General features: G+C 36.2%; 1 protein-coding gene across 2 annotated transcripts; it reads right to left on the reverse strand.

The window, feature by feature from the left end:
* Nucleotides 1–224: 224 nt before the first annotated feature.
* LOC103994418 (DEAD-box ATP-dependent RNA helicase 28) lies at nucleotides 225–22189 on the reverse strand. 2 transcript variants are annotated; one of them, XM_018830485.2, is made up of 20 exons: nucleotides 21811–22189; nucleotides 20635–20808; nucleotides 19068–19136; nucleotides 18882–18988; nucleotides 16674–16752; nucleotides 14870–15043; nucleotides 13013–13161; nucleotides 12110–12205; nucleotides 11177–11279; nucleotides 10628–10690; nucleotides 10287–10348; nucleotides 5434–5530; nucleotides 4729–4847; nucleotides 4608–4650; nucleotides 4385–4486; nucleotides 3010–3108; nucleotides 2824–2904; nucleotides 2229–2518; nucleotides 830–913; nucleotides 225–517 (listed from the first exon to the last, which is right to left on the reverse strand). In XM_018830485.2, exons 1-19 carry the CDS (start codon nucleotides 22081–22083, stop codon nucleotides 895–897), a joined length of 2199 nt encoding a protein of 732 aa, XP_018686030.2. In that variant the 5' UTR covers nucleotides 22084–22189; the 3' UTR covers nucleotides 225–517; nucleotides 830–894. The 2 variants fall into 2 exon arrangements, with proteins under 2 accessions (XP_018686030.2, XP_009413015.2); XM_009414740.3 differs by having other exon boundaries at nucleotides 225–520.
* Nucleotides 22190–27497: the final 5308 nt, after the last annotated feature.

A 27497-nucleotide genomic window follows, 5' to 3' on the forward strand; every position in this document is an offset into this window, starting at 1 on the left:
AACGCAGAATCAATCCGTGCAGAAGTTGATATGATCGACCCGCGAAAGGTGAACGCATTATGCGAACACGAATAATATCAACATTTATTCATCTTAATGCCCATTGACCGTAAAGATAAATGGGGTAATCTATCGGGTTTGTGTTGCTAATGCAGCAAACGAGAAGAGGGATAACGTGACACTGTTTTCAAAAGCCGCCTCCAGAGAAACATTAATTCCGTAAATTAGCTTATCAAAATTATAACTTTATATCAAGAATTAACGCCATAGTAACTCAATAGTTATGTGATGATGGCTGCATAGCCATTTAAATCATGACAGCCATCTCGGAGGATATAGAAAGAAAAAGATAAAATCTCATAAGTTTACATGTTGTAAGACATGGCAGTATATGTAAGACATACATGTAAACATTTTAGTAATCAAAGTTACTGCCTACAGCCACGAATCAAAGTTGCTCCCTCACATTTGATCGATCCATCTTCAGGCAAACAACAGATGCTTCGAAAACTCAAACCTGCTGCACACAAACAGTAGGGAGGAAAGGTCTGAATTAGGCAAACTGGCAGCAGAATAGCATAAAACTCGGTTCAAAGAGAGAGGAACTATTCATTTCGAGATCAAATTCAACTTTTTGAGCTTTTTTGCATGAAATTATTGAACAGCATTTGAGCTTTTAGGCATATCAAGAAAAATAGCTCTATCACTTTCTGAACTATAAAAACTAGGTGTGGGAAAATCAAATCCTTTACCACAGCCACAGTTCAACATAAACATGAAACTCTCAAAATCATAAATATGAAATTAATATTTGAATAATGAGCAGAACCTTAATCGTGGTCCGACCGGGAAGCATCCCTGTCAAATTTTGTATATACTGTCCACAAATTTCTCCTACTTCTTGCGCTTGTACCTGCAAGAAATTCAAAAAGTAGAAATTAAGAAAAGATGGTGTTGAAATTATTCTTAACATTAATCCAAACATGGTGTTGAATCCCAGTCTCATTAGATGATGTATTATCACATGCGATTCCTTTTCAACTCAACTCAACAAGTTTTCCAAGATTTATTATATCCCAATATCCAGCAGGTGGATCAGTAGGAGTGGCAGCAGTGACACACTGGTGGAGGACATGGCAAGGGTGTAAAAGAAAAGAGGGAAGAGGATGAGAGAGCACGTTCAAGGAGAGAAAGAATGAAGAAAAAGACAATTATCAACTGAAATTTTTTTAAAAATTGATATCTATATTAGGGAATAGGCTAACCATCCAGCACCCTATTCCAAAAGTAAAAACCGGATCATATGTCCGGTTGTGAAACCATACTGAATGGTGAGCCCAGCATGAACTGAAACTGGGCGAAAACAGAATCGTCCATGCCATGGTTTCGAATTCGACCAGTGAATACAGGTTCTTACCGACTGGCACACCCAGTTTTTTGAACTTCGATCTTAAGTTAACCAAGTTACATCAAATTTGTTACAACTAATGATGACAAATGGGAGGAAAAGGGGCACTTGTTGTTTGATAATGTCTGCTGCCAAAGTGAAAGCACAAAAAAGGCAGAACATGAGTAAGCACCATATATTCCTGATCCCATCTAATTGTGATCAACTTTTACAGGGGCATCTTTGTTATTAGTAATTTATGTTATAGTTAAACCATTCAAAATAATACAAACATATGATTTAAGGTTCTGCAGGCTTCCCCCAACTTTTTAGTCCTTAAGCATTGACCAATGTTACTCATACTGGCCCTCCTGCTAGCAAAGAGTCCTTCCCTATTTGAAAAGTCAAGGACTTGCCACATTGCTTTCAGGTTTCCAAAGCTTCCTTTCATGACTCTAACCCTTCCCCACATATTCAGGTCTTCTTAAAACCCACATCCGCCAGCTATTGGTGCATGGTCCTGAAAAGTTTTTGACTAACTGATCCATAGTTCAAGCGTCAATATCATCCTGGCATAGCAAATGCTGGCCAACAAACAGGAATTGACATGCACCTTCTTGCAGATCTATGTTCCACAATTAGATATGTCATAAGCATCTGACTCAGGAAAAACAAAGTGTTCGTGGATTATGAGTATCAATTGTGCAAAACCAAGCATTAGCATATAACAATTTTAAATACAAAATGCAGAATTGATGCAAACAAGAAATGGATACAGTCCATGCACTCCTGCGGAAAAAGCAAAGTGTAAATGTAAACATACTAGAAGTGTCATCAGTACCTTGATTTGCTCTTAAAAGAGCTTTTTGATTTTCTCTGCCCTGAAACATTGCTACTTTTCTTACCGATACGTGCTTGTTTTTTATCACTCATATCATTTTGGAATAACTCGAGCATTTCTTCTTTCCTGGTCTGATCCTTTTGAACAGGTTTGTTTTTATACTTGATAGTCTTCTTCAAATTCCTCCCAGCTTCATGCATTTTCTTCATGGCTTTCACTGATTTGGCCCGCTTATAAGCTAGATCAACAAGTGACTGCCTTGTCTTTTTTTTATTTCCACCTTCAGTTTCCTGCATTCAATCAGAATTGACACAATCTAGATATTAAAGATCAACTTTAATCTGGCATACCATTACCTGATTCACTTTCAATACATCCTCGAGTACACCAGGAAATGCAGTATAAGAAATTAAAAGATAAGATTCCAAAAGAAATGATACAAATCAAGATCTCAAAAGAACATTCTTGCAGCTCAGCATTTGACAAAATTACACCAGAATCCGTAAGAGTGGAAAAATGTAAGCCAAAAATCAAAAAGATTTTCAAGATAATCTGAAAGTATATCGAACGGTAATACAAATATAGGCAACCAGACCTGATCCTCGTCGTTATCTTCATTCTCTAACATCTCTCTGGCTGCTTCCAGTCTACGACGTTTCTTCCGAGGCAGATTTTTCTGTTAAAAACCAAAACAAGCATCATATGCAACACAACCTCCAATCAATGTAGATACATGAACAATCAGCATGACCATCAAATTTAAATTGGAAGGAAAGTGTACCTCTCGCTCCCTCCTCCTTTTCTCCTTCAATTTCAGATCTTCTGCTTCCTGTAAACTCATTACCTCATTCAGACCATTTTGATCTTTACCCAGGGATGCCTGAAAAGGAACATTGGAGTGATATGAATCACAACACATGACATGGACCAACGTAACAACAGGATTTAAAGAGTGTGAAAGAGAAAGATGAATTAACCGGTAACCATCCAATATAAAATGAGAAAGCATCTAAAATAAAGAGAGCACCAATGCAGATATCCCTTTTCATCACAGAATGGTTTTGATGATACCACGCAAAACAATGCTGAAAATTTTCATATTCTAGAAATCGCAGAAGATACTTCAGAGATGAGAACACTATACAGACAGGAAAGCAAACAGAAGGTGATATATCAAAAGAACAAAAAGAATACCCAACATAGGACACACATCTAAGAGGCCCTAAGAGTCAACTCCTTACAGGCATGAAAATTAAAATCTAAGAGTGCTTATACTTCAACTGGATGATAGTTTTCAAGGCAAAGTGACAAATTTATACATGCATGAACCAAGAGAGAACTAGAGATCATCATAGTCAATCGATGCAACCAAGGAAAAACCATGACACATCAGAATTATAACTAAGGACTTTTTTAAGCTTCCACAACTAAGGCAAATTTGATTATGACAGTGTAAATATTAAGTCTTGAATGATCGATCATCAAACATTAATCAAATAGCCTCTCATGAAAATTAAATCACCCAAGCAACTCTAAATTTAGCCCATCCACTGCCTGATTTAAACAAAAGATAATTTCTAACCTATCCATCCACTCAACAAAGATGACTGTGAAAGAAGTGACTAAAAATATATGTAAAATAAAAAAATAGTAAGATTTGAATGATTTTTGCCAACAAAAGGACCAACAATTAAATTTTAATATGGATTCCAGGACCAAATCTAAAAAAAAGGTTGTTAGAATTTAGTACAACATCAAGTACTTTTGACATGTATGAACTCTACATATGATAAAATGAAGTTTGGAATGTGAATTTAGAACTGATGCATAGAGATACTATGAGATCTTTCCGAGAGAGTGGATAACTTCATCATTACATCAACAGGAAACAAATGGAAAGATGATTTAAAGCAAAGAAACAGAACATGAAAGAAAAGAGGGAAAAAAACAGGAAACTAAACACATGAATACAAGTCTCACACAATTAACCCCCCCAAAAAAATTACACAAATAAAAAGAAATTGCCTAAAAAGACAATTTTGCTAGTAGTGCTTCAACTGTTTGAGAGGAGCAATTAAAGCATAACATCGTGAAATCCTGGAAGCATGAATCAAATTGACCAACCAGATGATGGTTGTTGTGGTAAACAAACTTACTTTTGCAGCCTTAGCTAAAGCCTTTTTCTCCTTCTCAGTTGCAAACCAGGTTCTTTTGGGGCGTGAAAATATTTCTTCCTTATGCATGATCATGTTTTCTGCCTAAAAGTCAAAGAACCTTCCGATGAGAAGTGTCTTGTACAGGTCTAAAGTCATATTAGATACATGCTAACATCAGATTATTCAAAAGCTACAAATGACAATTCAAAGAAAATGCATATACCTTTGTAGCTTCCATTTCAGCTTTCCTCAAAGCCCTCTCTTCCCTGAACCAACAAATATTAATAAAAAGTTACTGACCAGTTCAACTTATTACTGAGTAAATCTGAAATAAGAAATAAGACCTTTCTTCTTGAAGAACTGTAGAAATTTGATCCTCCATTTGTTCTACTAATTTTGACCACTCAGCAACTGGTCTTTCTGCAACAATCCGATTCTTCAGCTGTGAGCCGGCTTTCTTTGCCTATTACATCAAACAAATAAAGAAAACCCAGTAATTATTCCTATTATTATGGCTGCATTGTTTTCTTAAATATGCCATAATACTAGAATCTTTAAGCCGGTCACACCGTCTAAATTAAAGAAATAAAAAAAAAGAGGTTAATTCAAGAAAAAAACTATATCGAAATTTTCTTAAAGCTTAATTATTCTAGCATAGCATATAATGCAATTTATGGTGAAAATTCAGATTCATCTGCACTAAACAAACAACAGAAAGTGCTAGGAAATAGAACCACAAACAGAAAAAGATGCCCCAGTGCATAAGGCTTTCCACCAATGATGGAACTTAGAAGAGCTTGTGCTCAAAATAGAACTCCAAAATAACAACGGTATATCTATATCTACCAAAAGCCACATCCTATTCACAGCTCTACAAAGACAGGGATTTGTGGAACACTATGAGATCCATATGAGAGAAAATATGCTGAACCAAGTAGTTGGGTTTTTTCTTTAAGTATAAAATTTCTCAATGTTTATTGCCTCCAGTTCTTGAAAGTTGAAACCATTCTCTAGAAAACTAAAAACTTATCACATTAGTAGAAGCTTACAATGGCCTTTAAGAGAGATCGATCGTCATCGGTGACAAATGTAACAGCATATCCTTCACGCCCAGCTCTAGCAGTACGACCAACACGATGAAGATAACTGCATAATGAAACATAACATATAAAAAATTGCAAGGGAAGAGCAGTGTGACATAGTAGCTGAGAGTCATTTTGATATGTGCCAGCATGCTACTCGATATAGAGCCCATCTCAGGCCAAGACATTTCTGACACAATGTCAGGCAATCACCAATATACACTATCATGAAATTAGAAACATTAATTTGCAATTTAAAACATGATTGCACGTGAAAAAAAGAGAAAAAAGTGGGTCATGAGAATTATTGGACAAATATGTGATAAGGTGATGATGCTTCAAGCTAGTTTAAAAGGAAATAAAAAGAACAATCTACTAAGTTGACCATACTGATATACATTCACAATATAAATGCTTAAACGTGTTTGTTCACTTAAATTTGTAGGATATCATCAGATTTAAACTGTAGCAAAATAAGCTAACTACCTTTTTCAAACAAGTAACTCAAGATGAAATGAAGACCCAACACTCACAAACTGTGCCCATTCAAATTATCCAGCTAATTTACTACCTGGAAATTCATACATTGAATTATTTCTGCATAATCACAATAATATAAAAGCTGTGAAGCCTCAAACAAATAATTTTTCAGCAAGACCAAATGCTCATGAACCAAAATAATTCTTTTGCTACCTACAGATTTTCTATGAAGAACAGTTGGAATTTGAAATATCAACTACAGAACTCAACTTTCAAGAATTCAAACTATCCTTTTCTGCCTTTCTCCAAACAGGCCCCAAAACTTACAAATCAACTTTTTACTCCTTAAAGCCTTAAACTTCATTTTTGCTGCAAAACCTCTCAAGAATAAATGAAACTAGGCTCCCAACATAACCATCCCATGCAAATCCTCACTTTACATTTAGAACCGAACATGCTTTCAGGCCCGTAGGAAGAGTTACCTGATTCTTTTTCCATTTATTATAACCTAGACTCCTATTTTCTAAATGCAAGCCAACTAGCTTACCCACACTTCTACAATGCCTCACTATTCAAAAGTCTTGAAATTCCATTCTTACCACGATCCACAAAAAAGGGGGATGACATCTCAAAATAACCCACTAAAAGAAGAAGTCAATGTCTACCTGACCAAAGTATTACTGATTCCAAATGGATTCCCATTACTCAGCTCAAGCCATTCCATGATAGCTCAAGCCACCACGTTGGGCCGACTATAGATCAGCAGATCCATAGAGTCCAGGTACTATGAGTCATGCCTTCCATGTGTCTCCTATGTTATAAAAGTTGACATGATTTGCAAGTAATTAGAACTTTAAATGTCACAAATTTCAAACTTAAAATTGCCTATGCCCTTGGGATAGTTTATCAACCAACAACAACAAAGTCATAAGGTCTCAATTAATAGTAATCATTTCATCTCTTCTAATTAGCATCTATAAGTGTCGTGAGTAAGGTATGCAATACCGTACCGTACCGATGTTTCGAGGTTGGCTCGAGCGGTACATTAGGGTGTACCGAACGGTATACCAGCACTGTAGCACTGCTATAGTGTACACTGTAGCATTGTAGCACGGTCCATCCGGTAGCGGGCGGTCCACATACCGGTAGCCTATCGGATCGGTACGTACCACCCATACCAGGCAATACGATTCGGTATGGGAGACCTTGGTCGTGAGTACATGGGCCTATTATCTCATCATAGAGAGCAGTTGTTAAGAGCGAATGCTAATGAAGGTCTCTAACCATAATTCACAATGGCAGAACAAAAGTTGTGATCTGCCTGGCAGTGATACAATATACAACAGAAATCACTAGGTGGATTGAGGGAATCTAAATTGGCCAAGCAAAGGATTTTAAAATAAATAATAAATCACAAAATAAGCAAAAAAAACTTGACATACTTATCATAAGGATATAAAATTAAAATTTCCTCTAATATGAATTGTAAACTATAAAAATATTAAAATACCTTACAGCATGAACACAGTAGCCTCCTGCAATCCACCATTGTAACTGTAAGCCTCTTCCTAATTTTATATTTTAAGAAAATTAAAACTATATTGTTTGTGTTACCTTATAAACATAGCTATAAATAGATCTTTCATTCTCGCCTATGGCTTATCTACCCAACTACCAGTTTCAGGTAGCAGTGGCCGCATTATAATATTTTTTATAACAAAAGTATTTTTTAATATGTCATCTATGTAAGCATTTATAATATTCTACATTAGTTGCTTGCATTTTATATTCGACCAGATCTAGGGCATGGGCTAGGGAAGTGAAAGTAAGCAGATGGGAACAGGTGATGACAAGTGGACACGAGCAGAGGGCAAGGTGTGACGACAAGATGTGTAGCAGGCAAAGGCAACAAGGTGGTAAATGTCCCCATTCCTTGCACTCGTTGGTCTTTCTCCTTCCTGCATCTCCTGTTCCTGATGGCTAAATCAGATCAAGAAGTTGTTCATATTCTCTTTCTATTCAACTTTCATCCTTTTCTTTTTCCTCTTCTTTGCATTGCATTAGACACTTCTCCATCCTCCAAGCGATGGCCAATCACACTTCTATGATGGATATTCTATGCCAAAAACACCCAGACTCGACCTCTACCCATCAAAATTGGCTGATTCTTTATGGGATCAGTTCATCCTGGTAAGTTATAGCCAAATGAAATAAATTTCTAAGCAATTTTAAACAACAAAGATATATAATAACCAAACCATTTGCGGTGAACCACATGGATCTTTTCATACTGTAGAGCTCTGTAAATTCCAAATTTAAACCCACTATTAAATTTGGTCTTTCTAAGGAATCAGGATTGCTTGATGGTTGATCAAATAATAATCAGCCATTTTTAAAACCATGTTATTTGATTCTTCACTAAATACCAGAGCACAAATCCTCGGTATTTGACAACACATGAAACATCATTAAAATAAGAGGTGCTCAGTCTTTATGCACTCTTGTCAAACTGGAATCAATAGTCTCAGACTGAGTTATCAGTAGAATAAAACTAATCCAACCAAAAACACTAAATCAAAATGCATGATAGAATCAGAAAGACACCTATGGTGCAAGAATTCATGCTATATAAACAGTCAATAAAAGCATTAAAATAGCAGGTGAAATCAAGGGTGACTACTAAACTAATTATTATCTCTTTCTAAATTGTTCTATAATTACTCATTTCTGCTTTCCATCAGTCTCTTCAGTTAGTTTTACCCCCTCAACTCTCTCCCCCTCGATTTGCAGTTAAACTGAAACAACCTCATCTTCCATTCCACATCATAATATTATGGATGCAGTAATGCCTTTGGTAAAGGACTCATGTTACATAGGCAACCCTCAATCTAAAGACACCCACATAAAATCTGCTTTTACCCAACTGTCTTCAAGGTTTATAAATTGTGTATCCATGCCTTTCCCATCCTTCATTGATCTTGTGGTTTTGTATAACTGATACCAATACATAAGGATCCCATACATGTCTGATATTTGGTCCTGGTATGTTAAAAGCTTGTAATAATTGACCATTCTCATGCAGCTGCTTATTGTATTTAGAACCAAACAATGAAGGGCTCATGACAGTGGTTTGTAAAAACACCTGGACCACTAAAACACATACAGTGAGAAGCTGCAGATGCACAGTTCAGATGCATCTGATGGACAGGGTGTTCGGCAACTTTAATCGAGGCTACAAAGTAGCTAACAGAAACCATAATAAATTTTCCCCAAGATAAGATTGTAAAAGTAATAATACATGACCAAGAACAACCAACATGGTGCAGAAATCTGCAAAAGTTGTAAGACCTTGCCGATAGTGTTGAAACCAAGGTTCGTAATTTCGTATCGTACCGGCCGGCGTTTCGAGTTTTGCTCGATATGGTAGGAGCGTACCTCGTATATATATAATATAAAAATATAAAAATCAATATTAAAAATATTAAAATAAAAAAGGAGGCGTACGCTGCCTCGGCGACGTCGCCTCCTTTCCTTCTCCTCGTCACGTCAAACGAGAAGACCACGGTCTTCTCCTCATCTGCAACATTCAACGAAGACGTCGAGGGTCACAAACATCTTCGGCCTTTGGCAAAGAACACGACAAAGAAGAAGCCGAAACGCCACCTTTCCGTTACCTCTTGGATCAGGATCGTCGAGGGAGGGCACAGTTGGAGTAAGAAGTGTCGAGGTTCTCCCGATTCTCCCTCTTCTTCGAACGCCTTCTCCCTCGTCGCAGCCAAGCCACAGTCAGGCTGATACCGCTCGGTAGCGGGCGACAACAATCGAAATCGATTGTTACCACCCGATATGGGCCTAGATCGACAATACGCCTGGAAGCGAGCGGTCCGCGTATTGATCTGCTGGCGGACCGATACGTCCCGCTCGGTACGAGCGATATCATTCGGTATTATAATCCTTGGTTGAAACAATATATATCAAACTTGTCTATAATGGAGATTGGCATACTTAGAAAGCCACGGGTCGAATGGCCATAAACATTGTTATCTTGAAGTCATATAGATACAATGATTTTGACAAGAGGTGGATCCTGGGGCCATCAGCAGTCATACAACCAAAAAGGTTCACCACAAAGCTACAAGGAAAATTCTAATATGTTTGTTACATGCAGATTAGCCATACTTAACATGTTGAACATGTCTTTAAAAAAATATTCTGACTCTTACAACCAAACACATTGAGAAAAAATGGTTGACAGATCAATGATAAAAAATTCACTTAAATAATCAGGTAACAAAGATGTACTTGTAACAATTAACAAGAGAGAAGTATGTGTTGTAAACCTTTTATAATCACGAGGGCAAGCAAAATTAATTACTGTCTGAACACCAACTATGTCGAGACCCTGTTCGAGAAGACAATAAAATATTGTCATCAATTTGGACAGCAATATATAGATTCCAAAAGTTTCCATCAGAGGATCACAGGAAAGAAGAACGATGTCATTATGATACTTTGCAAAATCTGATTAGCACTAACTAGTTAACTAATAGAACAAGCTAACACAAAAAAAGAAGTGACAGACATATTGTTGATGACATATACAGGGAAGCATGGAAGATTTCAAGAGCACATGCACTTTTTCAATAAACGTACCCTCAAAACATTTAACCAAATTACTTACACGAGCAGCAACATCAGTTGCAATTAGAAAATCCACTTCTTGCTTTCTAAATTGTTCCAAAGCCTGCAAAGCAGCCAAACTAAACAAATAAAGAAACAATGAAAATGCAAATCAAGGCACACAATCTGACTAGAGATTGGTAAGGGTATCAGTAATACAGGTGTAAAATTCATGTAGCCAAGCAAATTCATGCATTAAAATGATGAAATTTCCAGGCCCACTGTGACCATTTCCATGTAATAAAGCAACAAATCAACATAATATAAAATAAATAAATGATTGGAACAACCATGTCTATAAACTATATTTGTAACAACTTATCAAACTTAAAAAGCACAGAACTGTGTAAAATATTAAGATCACAGTTAGCATAAGCAAAAGTAGGTAAGCAGAAGTCGAGCTTAACGGAAAATCCATTTCAAACTTTAAAAGTTTAAGCCTAGTCTCTCCTAGTCAAAATAATTTTCAGGACGTGTCATAAGTCAAACTAAAGTTAACAGATTGCATGCGTATAGAAATGGATTATAAATCACATAGAAGGTTACTCACATCAAGACGTTGTGCTTGAGTAAGATTTCCATGTAGCTCAGCAGCTTTCATTCCAGACAGACCAAATATTATTTTCAACCTATGTGCAGCTTGTTTCGTTCCACTGAAATTAAAAACCTTGACTGTGAGATAGGTCGCGCTATACCAACCAGTTAACAAGAAGAAAGAAAAAATTAAAATACATTTTTTAAACATCAAAAACTACATGCCCAAATAAAAGAAATTATAGATAGCAATGAATTCTTGTCAAAGTTTTTTATTTTGCCCGGTTCAGTACGGAATGGTCGGTATTTGCCAGTCCAATCGCCGACCGGGATGCCAACTGCTTAAAATCAACTGGTCCAGTTTGTTAAATGCTTGCATCATCTGATGGGCTAGGGTTCACAAGGAGCTTCTGGGCCACAACTTCTCGCAAGCACCTTCCCTCCGCTGCCCGCGTGCCTTCCATTCCCCACCTGGTGCCCCTGTCTTTGGTGTATCTTCTTCTCCTCCCACACCTCTTCCTCCATCGCCTCCTCTTCTTCCTTTTTCCCCTTCCTTCATCTTCCACTTTCTTCTTCCTCTTCCTTTTTTTTACCCATCCCTCCCCCAACAGATTGGTACCAAGGTGCATTCAGCTTCAGCATATCATATGTCCAATATGCTGATACCCAAAATTTCACCCGTTGGTTCTTATTACATAAATCTCAGGATTAACTGAATGAGGATATCAGATTATATTTGCAAATATAAGACGGGAACAACAAAATCAAAACCTAAGCCAGAATCATATAAGTTATTCCAGTTTACACCTTAATGAATAATTAATTCTAGCTCTTTTGGCCAATCATTTCCTACATAACCTTCCTCTACCAAATAAATGCAAGAGACCACTGATAAGATTATTTAGTGCTCAAGATAAAGTCATGCAAATCATGTCACATGAAATAAAACCTGAAAATTATAACTTTCTGAGTGAAAGTCTTTGAGCAGAGTGAAAGAAGAACTGCTTCCTGGTTTATTTCACGTGCACGACGTATTCTGACAAACCTGCAAAAGATTGAAACAAATTTCTCAAAGATTAGATATTATTTCATGCATGATGAAACACCAGTTTTAAAAACAGTAACAATACTACGCCTGATATAATATAAAACTATACAAATAGGCTTTTTTTGTCATGTTGGCAAATTTGAATGCCACAAAATCCGACCTTGGATCTACTTGCACTGAAATCTTTAGTTTAAGAATTGTCTCTGTAGTTCAACTTTATGCTTAAATCCATTGTTTTACCAATCAAAACAACATCATCAGAACACAACAGATGTGTCTCATAAGTTCATCTATTATGAAAAACGTTTATAATTTTAAGCTAATCCTTGATGCATAAACAATCTTGTTAGATACTCCTATTTGCTAACATGATTTAGTTGCCAAAATACAACCAGCCAAGTGAACAAGAAATCCTTTCAAAATGCTGGGTGAACAAAGGCAGGTATAGCGATCTCAAAGGTTTGTGTAGTTTCAGATATGAGACATCAAATCTAGACCTATGAAATCCCTTCCTCATTAAAAAATTATCAGGAATCATATATATTATCCAATTGGAACAAAGAAAAGGCAATAATCATCACAATTTTGTCAGCTTTAAGTTCTCCATCAAAAAATATGAAAAGGAAGCCAAAATTTATTACTGAAGGCACAAGGACATGTGAAGTTGTTGACAGAAATTTAAATAAATTAAAATCAATTGTTAAAAGATTCACATTTTACGAAGTCACTGATTCCAGAAAGAAACATAAGACAATCTGAAACATATCGCCAAAACATAATTGAACAAAATAAAAGAGAGATTACTCCTCTGTTAATGTAGCTGGTCTCTTGGAAGATGGATCAGCCTCCAGTCGTACAGGTTTATTCAATGAAAGCTTGACAAGCTTATCTACTTCTTCAGTCATAGTTGCAGAGAACAACATAGTTTGCCTCCGTTTTGGACACATCCGCATCTACATTATAAAACAACATGGCTGAGCAAGCAAAACACTATTTTACAACCTCAGGCTAGTAAAATGCTAGTCCAAAATACTGTGTCAATATGCTAGTGTAAAATTGTGTGAAATTTTGAAATATTTAGTTGGTACTTGGTACATTAGCTCCATCACTAACTAAGGTGAAAATAGCTAATACCAATGAGGTTTCCTCTTGCATGTACACCTTTCATATTCTTGTGAATCACCATATATCCAGATTAGAGGAAAGTAAATCATGGTTATATCAGACATAAGAGGTCAACGTAGGCCAAAGAAGACCAAGAAACAGGAAGAAAAGCTATCATGGGATTAAATTACCAAGTGATGCCCCAAAATGGCACCTGACAGCAGGAAACTGTCCCTGCAGCCATTCCCAACTAGCCCAGATAAAAACAACTTGTTGTAACACTGTCATTAACACACATAAGTTTTCTGATCACCTAATACCTTCAGTTTCCATCAGTAGCATTATCCTGAAGAAAATGTGCAGGAGAACTTCTAATCTTTCGGTCGTTTTAGACAACACTCAATATTTCTGTTGTCATTGTTTTCTATACATTTTTCTCCCTTATTTTCCTTTTTTAGTTGTCAGAGAGGGAAAATATATCAAATATATCAAACATGAAATGAATCACATTATGCAATCACAAAACATATGCAGGGAAGGAAAGCGTTTCCGTATGCTAGGATAAGATAGAGACTGGAAGAAGATCACTTTTTCTTACCATGCGAACTTCACACATCTAGCACTACCAAACACTACTTGATAAATTTTGTTCTCTTTATTTATGCAAACTTTTTCCTAATAACTACTTATTTATTACTGTTCAGTAGTTGTTTTAATGCTCACATGTGCAATCATTCTTCTGCCACTAAGATCTCTCTTGAAGCAAGGACCAGCATTTTCAAGGCCTATAGGCCATGGTGAAAGGAGAAGCATTTACCAAAAGGAGAAATTGTAGCAAATTGTGCAATCATGTTCGACAGTTGAGTAAATGAGGAAAGTGTCACTATTGAGAAGATCAAAGCTTAGTAGACAGTCAAGCACGATGTTACGATTTGTTCAATCATGTTGGACCAAACTGACCCAATAGAAGCTATTTTACATATCAAACAACACAATAAATCAACACAAGACAGATAAGTATTTTAAGGTACCACCAAATTGCCACACAATGTATCAGAAACAAATAATTCAACTACCACTATAAGTTCTTCCAAGATGATTCAGCAAAATGCAACAAACACTTTTTTTATATTTAGAATTTGAAAAAAAAATATAACATTAATTTTAATTTTAATATTTGTCTCACAATTAGGATAACCATGATCTGAGAGAATGAGATAATCACTTAATGAGGCATATGCATACTCGAAGAGACTTACAGATGCACCAGTTAAATAGAGAACTAAAAATTAGCAGCATAAGGAGAGGTATAGAAGGCCCAAGAAAACTTCTATTATCAACACTAAAAGGAAAGATCTGATTGAAATTAGTATCGTAGTGATAATGCCCTCGATACAACTCAATGGCATTATTAGATCCATGCCACCAACCCCATACATTTTGGACCTTACAGTGACATTGTTGTTGTTTATAATGTTAATAAATCCCAATAACTTGTTAATGAGGTGTGTTTGCAGTTGTGACTACAATAGCCAAAAAAAGCAACAAGGAGAATACCAGCTCTTGTATTTCAGCACTAAAACCTAATTCCAGAAGGCGATCTGCCTCATCAAGGATTACAACAGCAAGATCTTCAAGTCCAACCGAAAGCGAATTTCGTAAATGATCTATTATTCGCCCTGGAGTAGCTACCACAATATCAGGCATTGATCTTAAGGCTGCTTCTTGAACCTGAGAGAACAGAGCATTGCCAAACCCATAAGAATAGCTACAGTATGCTATTAGAACTTTATGATATAATAGCAATTCTAAAAGAATATATAACTTGATGTAACAAACATGAAGACAAATTTTAACCAAAACCTTGTTGACAAATACATAATGCAACCAATATCAGAAGATAGTTGTTGGGTAGCAGAGGTGTACTTATGAGTGTCATCCAAGACCAATATGATTTTAGCCAATTTCTTGACCTTATAGATAGACATTGATCAGAATAAACCAGAATTAATCAAACTTCACCGAAGGCAAATTTTGGTCAACTCTAGATAACTGACAACCTCAAAAAAGTGAAAAAAAGAAAAGAGAAAGGATTATCAGATACTACCATGCAAAAAAGTTATTTTTTTGTATGACATAAATAATAGTCATTTAATAGATACTACAATACGACCTTAGCCTCCACATTCCACAAGATAGAGGGTAGTCTTAAGTCTTAACCTGTTAGGGAAATAAAGATACCACCACAGGAAAGGGATGTCAAAATATGCAATTCATACAAAATCCAAAGTGTGCTCTCTTCAAATAAAGGTTTTTTTTTAATTTATCACTACCTAATACTTCACCAGCATGGTAATCAGCAAAGTAGCCAGGAGACCACTATCTACAAAACTGCATGTGAAGAGGTTTCTGGTCTTCTACATGACATATATAATAGTTAGTTAATAGTTAACCCCATGATACATTTGTATTATACAACTACCATTAATTTTCTAACAATATCATAGATACTTCTTTAGTGAACTATGAAATTCACTATTTTTTCATTGTTATCTTCTATACAGCTTCTATCTTTTATACTTTGGTTTTTTTAAGTTACATATCTTAAAAAAGTTAACGTATGACTTTGAATGATAATTTTGCTAATGTGGACAATGATAAGTCAACAGGGAAATAGGTATATATAATTTTGTAGATTATGTACATTAAACTTACCAATTATGAATAAACAAAAAAAATGCCATTTTGATGATGGACAAAACCCCGGAATGCCTACTGTTGATGGACAAAACCCTGAATGCCTACTAAGATCATCATCGAGATTGAAATACAATGGTTTTGTAGGTTAGTCCTCAACTATAAGAAAATTTTAGTACTCAATTGACAAATGAACAGTGGTTAACAGCATAAATAATGGACCATTTACTCTCTTATATGTTAATTGAGAAGTGAGTTCAGTTAAGAAGAACATGTAGAAAAATATTCCTCGTACATTTAAAATTCAACAAGCAATACACCAAATCATGCCAAGTTTCAGCATGACATAACCAATTGCATATACTGAGATCAATGTTGAAACCTTTTATGCGTATGGATACTCCACCCATAGGAATATGGTAAATAACACTATAAACAAAATTATTGGCTACCAAATTGTAAGAATCCGCTCCTAGTCAAGAATACTCCAAGTCCAAGTTAACATCCAAAACATTAAAATTGATTAATAATCATTTAGATTCATGTTTGAATCCTCATTGAATATAATAATTGTTAGTTTGTGTCTTCAGATTTGGAAAGAAGAGTACATTGATAACATTGGGCTTATACACTACAACCACAGAAGATGTAAATTACAACAAACCTTTGTTGAAAGCCCACCAACAACAAGGCAACATCTGATGTCTGTAAATTGAGCAAGTTTCTCAATCATACTATGAACCCTGCAATTAAGTAAAAGGTGATCAATTCTGCTTAATTATGTAGCAAGAGTTGGTTCATTATAATTGCACGAGCTAGTGAACTTATAACTAACAACACAAGTGCTGCTGTATTGCTGCAGGTTCAAGAGCCATGACAAGAAAAATTTAGTGGAACATTATAAAGAATCTTAATGGAAAAATCAATTCATTAAAGTAACACTTCATATTTCCTTTTCCACAAGCAAAAACAGAAGTTGCTTTTCAGCTTCTTTGTCATTTTTTCAGATTGCCAGGACCACTGTTCATGGGGCTATGGGTGAACAGGGCTCAAAATTCAAGTCAGTTAAATTACAAAGAAAAACCATGATGAAGACAACCGAGTAGAAGAACAAACTAGCACACTATTTCTCTCATGCATATATCTGTCTTATCAATTAGAACAAAATGCTCCGAAGTAAAGCACGAGGCCCAGATATCCTCCATGACTATAATACAAGAAGCTTTTTGGTGAGCTGTTCATGAGACTATGGTAACACAAGACTCCATGAAAGTCGAAACAACAGAGAACTGAGATAGTCACCTCACTAACAAATCTAACCAACTAGCACTCTGTTTATCCCAATAAATTTGCCTCTCTTATCTGTCCAAGGAAAATGCTCCCAAGTATAATACAGCTCCAAAATCTCTTCCATGACGACAGATGACAAGCTTTTATGTAAACCAACTACAAAGTAGGCTCCAACCAGCCATGTGATTTCATCAATTTCAAAAAATGGATAAAAATTGCTCTCCCAAAGCCAGTTACAAGCATATCGTCAAGACGGCCAATCAATCATGCACAATGCACATTGACTTATGACCTTTCCTGTTTGACCCCTCCATCTTATTTTCCAAACTAAAAATGATATGTTTGTAAACCAGTAATTCTTAAAAACATATATTGAAACATAACATTAGGAAAGATATCAGATACTGAGTTCGAACATTAGACCAGGTTTCCATTTTGTGATAATAATACATTTTGGACCACATTCTAATCCTATTTCAATAACAATAAAACAGTTAAAACAATACATCCTAAAAAATAAATGATCTTTACTAATGTAAGTTCTTTAAGCATATATTCCATTTTCAATCTACAAGATACACAATCTTGAGTCTTTTATAAGCTCACTGCGAGTTGCACCCCCATGCAAATCATGCCTCTGCCCCTGTCCAGCTATAGGTAAATTGTTTTGTCTGTCATACTAAAGAACTGTAATTTTATTCCACTAATCAATCAACTTTCAAATCAACAGAAACTAGCCTTCATACAATCTTAAGAGTCCCATACCAAAAAAGTCCTGAAATACTAAAACATCCAGCTTTGCAGAATCCTAGCCAACAAAACATATAGATCTTTTAGAACTTGATTTTAATAACTTAATAATTCCCTCAAAGTATATAATCTTAAATACGATTCAAAAGCTACAAGCCAACTCAAACTGGATTCTTTAAAGGCTTTAAGCACAACAAAAAAAGGATGAAATCATCTTAAATGTCAAAACAAAGAAAACTACAGGGCTCAAAACCATTTTTCCTAAAAGTCAATCTAACTTAGATCAATCATACATCACATATGCTATGCTCCTAAATAATTTTTATATGTCGGTGCTCACATGCTAGTGAAGTTACATCGACACAAATGAAGTTACATCCATAAAAACTATGCTAACTGGCAAGCAAAAGGCATACATAAATCGAAAGGAATACAATAACTGGATGTGATTCATAGACATTTGGCATGTCAACGTAAAATGCTGATGACCAAGAAACAAAGCATTGTGTTCCCCTAGACAAATGAACTAACAGGTGTACCCAATGCACGAGATTCCCACCAATGGAGGGTCTAGGGAGGGTCAATGTATGCAGTCTTTTATCTTTAAATATTTAAAAGAGACTGTTTCCGTGACTCGAACCCTGTTCTCCCAAGTCGCAAAGGAGCAACCTCACCATTATACCAAGGCCCACGCTCCCCTAGATGAATGAACTATAATACATAATAACAATTTGACGTCAAAACTTCATCTACATGATGTAAAGAAAGAAACAAAAGAATAGCTAAAGAAATGCTGCGAAGAGCTACAGTACAATGAAATTATGTAACATACTGTGCAGCCAGCTCCCTTGTTGGGGTTAGAATTAGCACTCTGATTGCAAGGATACGCTTTGGGCGGAAAAGTAGACGTTCCAATACAGGGAGAGTGAAAGCAGCTGTCTGAAATAACAGGCTTAAAAATAAGGTTTGAAGACTCTGTAGAGCTAATGTAAGATAATTAAGAATATATCAGGGGTACCTTGCCAGATCCTGTCATGGCACTTCCACATATATCACGCCCAGTTAATGCTAATGGTATGCATGCAGCCTATTCCAAACAGAGAGAAATCAGAATAACACAAATGACGGGATACATAAACAATATAAGTTATAGAATTTTAGACAAATCAGTAAAATGCCCCACAACTATCCCTCACATGCCCACATCTAGCACAGAAGCACAAGTTTGGCATCACACTTTGATTATGTACTCTACAAGCAATGCATTGTATGATTGCCATGGAACTAACTCAGGCACATGAAATTGGTGATGATCCTAATCTTTCATCTATATTTCATAATCCTCTATGCTGCACCTTAGAAAAAACTTAACTGCTATCCACTAATAAAAAAGTTGGTATTTCTGTACTCTTATCAGTGAAATGTTTGGAGAAAGTATCATCTACGATCTCATGAAAAGACAAGTTAAATAAGCTTGTCAAGTTTCAACTTTTGTTTAACCAAGATAATTCAAATGATCTTTCTATTTCATTGGTATTTCATATAAATAAATTAAACTTTCCAACCGCAACCTCCAAGGCTTTCTGAAATCCTTTTGTTGATGCACAACAAAAGGCCAGCTAAAAAAGCAGAAAATCAATCCAGATCATGGTAAGTCTAAATCGCCTCTGTTATTCTTGTCAACATTTCCAGCAAAAAACTTCTTAATGTAATTTTTTGCTCATCTTAAAAGCCTCACTGTTAGTTACTTTCATTCTAGTTGAAGGATGTCTGATGCAATCAGATCAAGATGGAAAACTTTAATAGAATTCATTTTGGATTAAAATCAAAACCAAATACTCAGCAATAGGTTTAGTACTGAGTTATTGCATCTTTTTTTCTTTTTTTCCAAGCATATTACAATGATCTTAGTTACTGGGTTAAAGTCAAAATAAAAGCATTCAAGCACGTGTCACTCACTTTTCATCGATCATCAATATGACCCTAAATCTTCACAGAAGTATTTTGCAAGGGCACCATGGCCTTTGTCCAACAATTGACCTACATGTCCTAGCTTGTGTCAACCAAACAGCATGGGTAGCCAAAGCATCAGCAGGGTGTTGTAAACTATTTATAAGTTTTTTTCGCTTTCTTTTTAGGGAAAAAAACTGTTTTCAGCAATTTTAGGCCTTCCTCCTCATCGACCAACATGTGGTAGAACTCAAGCCTTTCCACCTCTATTATTTGCATGACATTTTTGTTGTGTAGACCTTTAAGCAATCTCTCACTTTGTGCAACCTACATGGACTGTCCTACAACTAACTACTTCATTTTCATCAAAGCCTCATATGTTATATCCACAGAATATATCAGAACAACTAAATTTGGTAAATCACAAAGTTTAGATAGAAAAGAAAAGTAGTTCCAGTTAAGAAATAGCAATGTGCAACTATACATGGCATAAGCAGTATGGTATATGAACTGTGAGACCTTATTTTGATGCAGTTAGTACCCATGACCCTTCAGAAAGAAACTAACTTGTGTAACTCGAACAAAATCATGGCAAGCATAGTGAATCAAATATATTCATTAACGACAAACAGAACCTGGATGGGTGTTGGCTTCTGATATCCCAAGGCTTCACATGCTCTAACTAAAGGGCGAGACAGATTTAATTCGAGGAAAGAATTTGCATGGAAGGACGCTCCATGTGATGCAAAAAAAGAATGAGCCCTCGCACCCGAATTTCCACCATCAGCCATACGAGATTTATTATTCACCTGAGGATTAAAAAAACAGCTGTAAGATACAAAATCGGCATCTCAGGCGCAATTCAAACTTTAAATTACAGCTTTTAAAAAATTATACAGATAATTAAAACATCTTGACAGCAGTTCAAGTGAAGTTGAAACTTCAAATGACAATTTTTCTCTACGGATATATAAAAGCAAAAATGGCAGAGAAAGAGCTCAAAAACTAAAAAATCACAGCATTCATGCTAAGGCACCATAGTACTGCATCAATCTACAGTTTCTCTTTGCATGCACCCTTATAACCAGCCTTAGTTGCCATGGTCTCCATATGAAATTTTTAGAACAACAATTAAGCATTTACATCACATTTAAATGAAGAGAGAGATTATATCAAGATTAACCTAATCAAAATTTGTTAGGACACCAAAATCCAAATTACCACACTTTCCTACAAATATTAACACATAGCACATCATTGCAGGACCCTCACATGGTACCTCTTTTGTTCATTCTTCTTGTGCATTTGACACCAGACTTTTCTTTGCTGATTAGTGATCTCATATGTTCTTTGATTAGGCTCATATTATGTGGGCGTATTAATTACTTCTCCAAGACAATGAACCAGTGTGGAGTACCAAATTGCAACATCTCGTACAGAAGTTAAACAACACTATTTTGAGCTACGGCTGCAATTTCCATGCTAATATTACAATTCCTTAAAACAATAAACCCGGCATTTTGGTGATTGATGTGTCTAACGATCTTCCCTTCGAAACTAATGAGTCTCTATGACATGGAATACTTCAAATGTTTTCGGAAACAACAAACATAGTTTCCAAAAAACAAAATACAAGTCTTGCGACCGTGTCTGCATCTTGCAGTACACCAAGAAGAATGGTTGGCGGCATCATTCAACCTAATCGTGCAGAGGAAGTAGAAAGAAAGACAAAAGAAAACCTTATTTTCCCAAGAGAAACCACAACGGCAAAGAGCAAGAAGAAGAAGATGGGTTCAAACGGAACGACTCACTTGTTTCCCAAGTTCGTCACCAAAAAGAATCTCGTCACTGAGTTCCGGCTCCTCCTCCGCCTCTTCACCGTCTCCATCTTCGGGAAGAGAAACGGCGCGCTCCTGGAGGGCCTTGGTGATCTTGGCGTCGATGGAGGTAGTGTTCCTGCGGGCGTGTTCCTCGGCAACGGACTCCGAGTAAGAGGCGAACTCCCACGGGGACTGGGCCGCCCTCTCTTCAACCCCCGCCTCCTCGTCGGAGCTCGCCCCGTCGAATAGGAACTCGGGATCCATTAGAGAACCGCCGTGGGAGAGGAGGGGATGTGAGAGATGGCGACGACGAAGTGTTCACAAGCGAACGATGCGGACGGAATAGGGTTCTCGAGGGTTTTCAAAAGGGGTGCGGTTAACCGCGTGCGGCGGTGCCAATGAGTGACTCGCCTGTGGCCCTGTTGGAGTCGGAGCACTAAACCTAATCTAACGGTCCAGTTTTCCTAAGTTAAACGGTGGAGATCCTTCGTCCGGGGTACTTTGATGATGATCTTTTTGATCATCGATCACACACGCAGGGCAATGGAATTGTATTTGTGCTGGTCTTGATAGCAACGAAACTTCAACCCTATTTTCAGGCATATGCTATATAGGTGATGATTGACGAATCATTGAAGTAAATTCTCTCGCAGTATGATATCTCGGGTCGGAGGTGATCAATAGAAATGACTCTTCCTTCGTTCAACAAACACCATATCTGCATACACATTGTTCGTGGATAGCTCTGTCACCTCAAAGGGAGATGGCATCGGACTCATATAAGTAAGCTCTGTAGTTTAAGTTTAAGATTTCTAATAATAAAATCGAGTATTTGATACTTCTTTATAGTCTTCAACTCACTCGAGAACTTTAAGTTTAATACCTAATGATATTTAGCAACTCATAGTTAGTCTTGAACTAAGTGAAAATGAACTATAAGCCCCGAGATACAATCATAGCAAAATATCTCGTTGAAGTGTAGAAACTAACCACTAGTTTCTTTCAACTTAACGTGTTATAGGTTTCCCATGGTGAGAATGCCTAGATCGATGTGCTTACTATACTAGCATCAGTTCGAGCTACAAATGATACTTAACTGTTAAGTTGAGACGCTGCCAACTTGAACCATAAATATGTATATGTATAAAGTAGTTATGATCAGGGAAGAGCCAAGCTGGATGGACCAAATCCTATGCTACAAAAAAGACGGAACACTCTAAATAGACCATGTGTCAACTTGGAAAGTCAAGTATTATCCAGCATAATATTGCCTAATTAACAATTGCTTGTACCGTAGGTCTTTTAGTTAATAATTTTTTTATATGTCTAACATCTCAAAAAACCGAGATGGGTGCTGGTCGAGGTGCATGATAGTATATATGAGAAGCACATTAGCAGATGAACTCTCACCTTCAAAGTACTTCGATAAAAATTTTATTGATCAATATTGTGCAAGGACGTAAAGCCTACGCCGAAAAATGTGATAGGTGCTAGAGGTTTATATGGATACAACATCAATTGCCAATCTCTTTGAGTTTGATTGATTGCATATAGCCCTTCACTCAATGGAGTATTTGCTAGTCATATGTGCCCTGCAAGTCAATCACATGAGTAATGACATATGTGACAAGACATCCAATCTTTTTGCTTATTATTATTATGGTATTTTCTCACTTTATATTGCTATATATATATATATATATATATATATATATATATATATATATATATATATATATATATATTGTGATATTCGTGGATTTGTACAATGAGAATCGGATCGTGATGAGATTATGATAATAAAATTGATTTACTTTTAAACATAGACCATAAATAATTTAGGTCATAGGTTATTCGAGAGGGACATCGAGATAATTGGACAGACCAGTTTACTATATACATATCCATATAATGGAGGCAGCTATTCTCATAGCTGCTCATGTGGAGACACTAGGGATACAGTGCAAGTGCTCATTGGAGAATAAGTTCATTGATTGATCCGCTTATGGACTGCTGGATAGATAATGATACCTGACATCAAACAACGATTTCGTAGTCTCAGTTGTGTGTTTGGTCCTTAGACTTAAGATACTAAAGATGCATTATATGAGTACTCCATTATTTGATGTCAGACTTACAAGTTTGGAAGCTCCAGATATGGTATAGCTAGTTCTCGAGAATTATAGCCAACATTACAAAGGCATCCGCTCTTGGTGTCATGAGAGGAATATCCCAGTATTCTTGCTCAAACAAATCTCTACCAAGGTCATTCAGATGGAGAGAAAAAGAGTTCTCTGGGAGAATCTGATTAGAGCGAGACTCGAGTAGAAACTGTATGGGCATAACAGCATCATGCCCGATATACGGTCTCTAGGTATTAGATAGATGAGGGACTATACATACATGATAATTATAGATAGACAGGTTTAATGGATTGGATTCCCCTTATTGTCTGGGACTGTAGTGTAGTAGCCTAGTCGAGTGAATTATTATGGGGATAATAATTCATTGAGCTAGAAAGAGTTCTAACAAATATGACTCACGATCAGCTTGATATTGGGCCTAGAGGGTCACACACATATGGTAGGTGTTGCGATAAATAAACGTTCAGATATAAGATATTCGTTGGAGCCCATATCTTATTGGATATCCAATAAGCCCCTGAATTATTGGATCATATAGATGAGATCCAATAAGAGCCAATAAGAAATTATTGGGTAGAGACCCACTATTCTAAGAGGCTTGAGTAGTTAGATGGAGATTTATTACCCAATATGGTAGGATCCATTATGGTTAAATTGACAATGAGCCTCTATAAATAGAAGGGAACCAAAGGGCCATAGGCTAGGCTTTTTTGGCTACCACTTCCTATTCTGCTCCTCAACATGCAGCCCCTATTTAGGGCGTGTTATCACGGATTTAGCTGGAATTGCCTAAGTCGTGAGGTACTCTTGCGGTCAAGACATGAACTTAGCTTGAGTTACCTAATCGCAACACACCAATGTGCCAACTTCACGGACTTAGTTAGGATTGCATAAGTCTTGAGGTGTCCTTGCAATATATGCGTTCGTAAAAGTTCAGCCTAGTTGCAACCTCGTACAGGTCCTGAAGGACCTGTAAAATAGAAAGTTGATTAGATTAAAAATGAGCGACGGACAAGCCTAAAATGACTACTAAACCCAACTAAAATTGGGTTGTTAAACCTTCGACCGTCCCTTTATATATTGTGCAAAGCATGAACATACCAAAAGACATGGACATACATAAGCAATACATCAAATATCCAGTTTAGAAGTTTGTTTATAACATTCTCCCCCACTCATTCCTTCGACGTCCTTGTCGAAGCCTTTGCCGACACTGTAACACCGTCCCTCTACAGAAAGAATGGCTCCCAACTGCTCTCCACTACTGTTGTTGAGTAGTCAAACTTTTGATCCGCCATGTTACTTCAACTCGCCAATAATTCTGACTCTAGTGTGGGGTTGGCTAAGTTGTGTTGATCACTGTTGGTTCCTGCGGATCCTTCAGATGAAGGAAAAGACCATCCTTACTTTGCACTAGTCTTTCAAATACCTTATGCTGCTTGAACTGGGTGGATGCTTGTTGGAGCTTTAACGGGCATCGCCTCATAAACTTTTTGAAGTTTTGAGTTCTTCCTTCACAAAATTTGCCAATTGACTCTTCTTTTACTTAGTTGTTACTTCCAAGCAGATTCGCATCACTTTTGTTTTCGATTGGCATTCTATTGGGAAATAAAGTGGATAATCTGCTCTCTGTAGTACTAATCACCATTGGTGAGGATTTGACAACTATTATCTTTCATTATCTTCGAAGGGTCTTTGAACCTATGTAGAGTTCCTCTACTGGATAGATAAGAGAATTAGTGTAATCATCGATAATTTTTTTCCTTAACATAAATTAATTATTATAAATGATATATTTCTTTATTATTAACTTCTATATTTGTGTATTATAGTTAAGGAAATGATTAGATTTGGTTTCCTTAATCATATGGATAAGTTAGAAATTTTACTAATCAATTAAATTATTAATTGATTTATTTCCTAATGAGTGATTTGATATTTAGGAAGTAAATAGTTTACATTCCATTTGTGTGTGTGAACTATAAGAAATAAATATTATATTACTTTTTTGTGTGTGAAAGCAAATGTAAAATAAATTAAAAATAAAAATTAAATTATTACTTACCTTTCGGGGAGATCTCATCTTCTCCTATATAAAGGGACTATTCATCCCTCATTCTCTACTAGGCCTAACAATAGAAGGATTGAGGAGATGACTTTCTAAGGAGATGATATCAAGGAAGGGATAATCGAAAAGAGATAGGATCCTTTCTTTTTAATTAGTTTTGATTTGTGTTTTGAAATCTTGACATTGAGATTGTTACAATTTTATAATGAATAATGATGTTTTAATTTCGAAATTTCATGATTTTTGAATAATAATAATTGATTTATGATGTTAGACTAATTATTTGATTTGTATTGATCTTTTAAGTTTAAGTGAATTTTAATATTGATTTAATTATTAAAATTCTTATTTAGTATAATAGTTCTAATTTATTTAATTAGTTATATCTATATTTCAAGAATTATGTGTGAATTTCTGTAATGTAATTAGTTTTAAATTTTAGATATGAATTTAAAGATTTAATTAATGTATTTGAATAATTCTTTAATAATTTTAAATATTAAAATCTAATTTGATAAGAGGAGTCTAATTGGGGTCTGACTTGAGTCAAGTTGATCGATCAGATCGAATCGACTCAGACCATGTGATCATGTACAACCTAGCTTATGTGACTAAGTACAACCTAGCCCATGTGGTCAGGCATGACCTAACCCATGTGGTTAGGTACGATCTAATCCATATGGCCATCTATGACCCAGCCCATGCGGTAAGGTACAACCCAACCATGTGATTAGGCATGGACCAGCTCATGTGGCTAGATACAATCCAGTCTATGTGGCCATGTATAACCCAACTCATATGGTAAGGTACGACTCAACCATGTGGCTAAGCATGGGCCAGCTTATGTGGTTAGGTACAACTCAGTCTAGGTGGTCAGATATGACCCCAACTCATATGTCTATGATCAATTCGTGAGCTAAGCATGACTTAGTTCAATGGTAAGGCCCAGCCCAACTTATAAGTGAGGCTTAGCCTAGTCCATGAAGTTAAGCCTGCCCAGCTACACGATTGATATTAGACATATCATCGCTCCTTTTATATAGCCCGTCGTACCTCAACTCAACCTAGTATTTGGAACAGGTATATGCAATGTATATGACCCGCCCAAGACTCAAGTGGGTTGGTTCGGTTTGGGTTAGTACTATACGACATAGCCCAATCTCCTTCTCTATTGGTTTAAGCTCATTAATTGATGAAATCAAACAGGTTTGATCAGTTAAAGCTGATTTAGGGTGATTCTAAACTAACTTGACTGGTTCAAACCTATTTGACCTAATCGAGATCAATCAAATCTAAATTAGACCGGTTTAGGGTGATTCCAGACTGGTTCCATAAGGATTTGGTATTGGTTCCGTTAGATCATAATCGAATTGAGTTTGGTTTAAGTTAATTGAGCTATTCCAATTAGGGTTTTGATTCATTGAGGACTATTGAGATATTGATATTTAATGTTTTTATGATATGAT

Source organism: Musa acuminata, chromosome BXJ1-8 (assembly GCF_036884655.1).
Source record: "Musa acuminata AAA Group cultivar baxijiao chromosome BXJ1-8, Cavendish_Baxijiao_AAA, whole genome shotgun sequence".
NCBI lineage: Eukaryota > Viridiplantae > Streptophyta > Magnoliopsida > Zingiberales > Musaceae > Musa > Musa acuminata.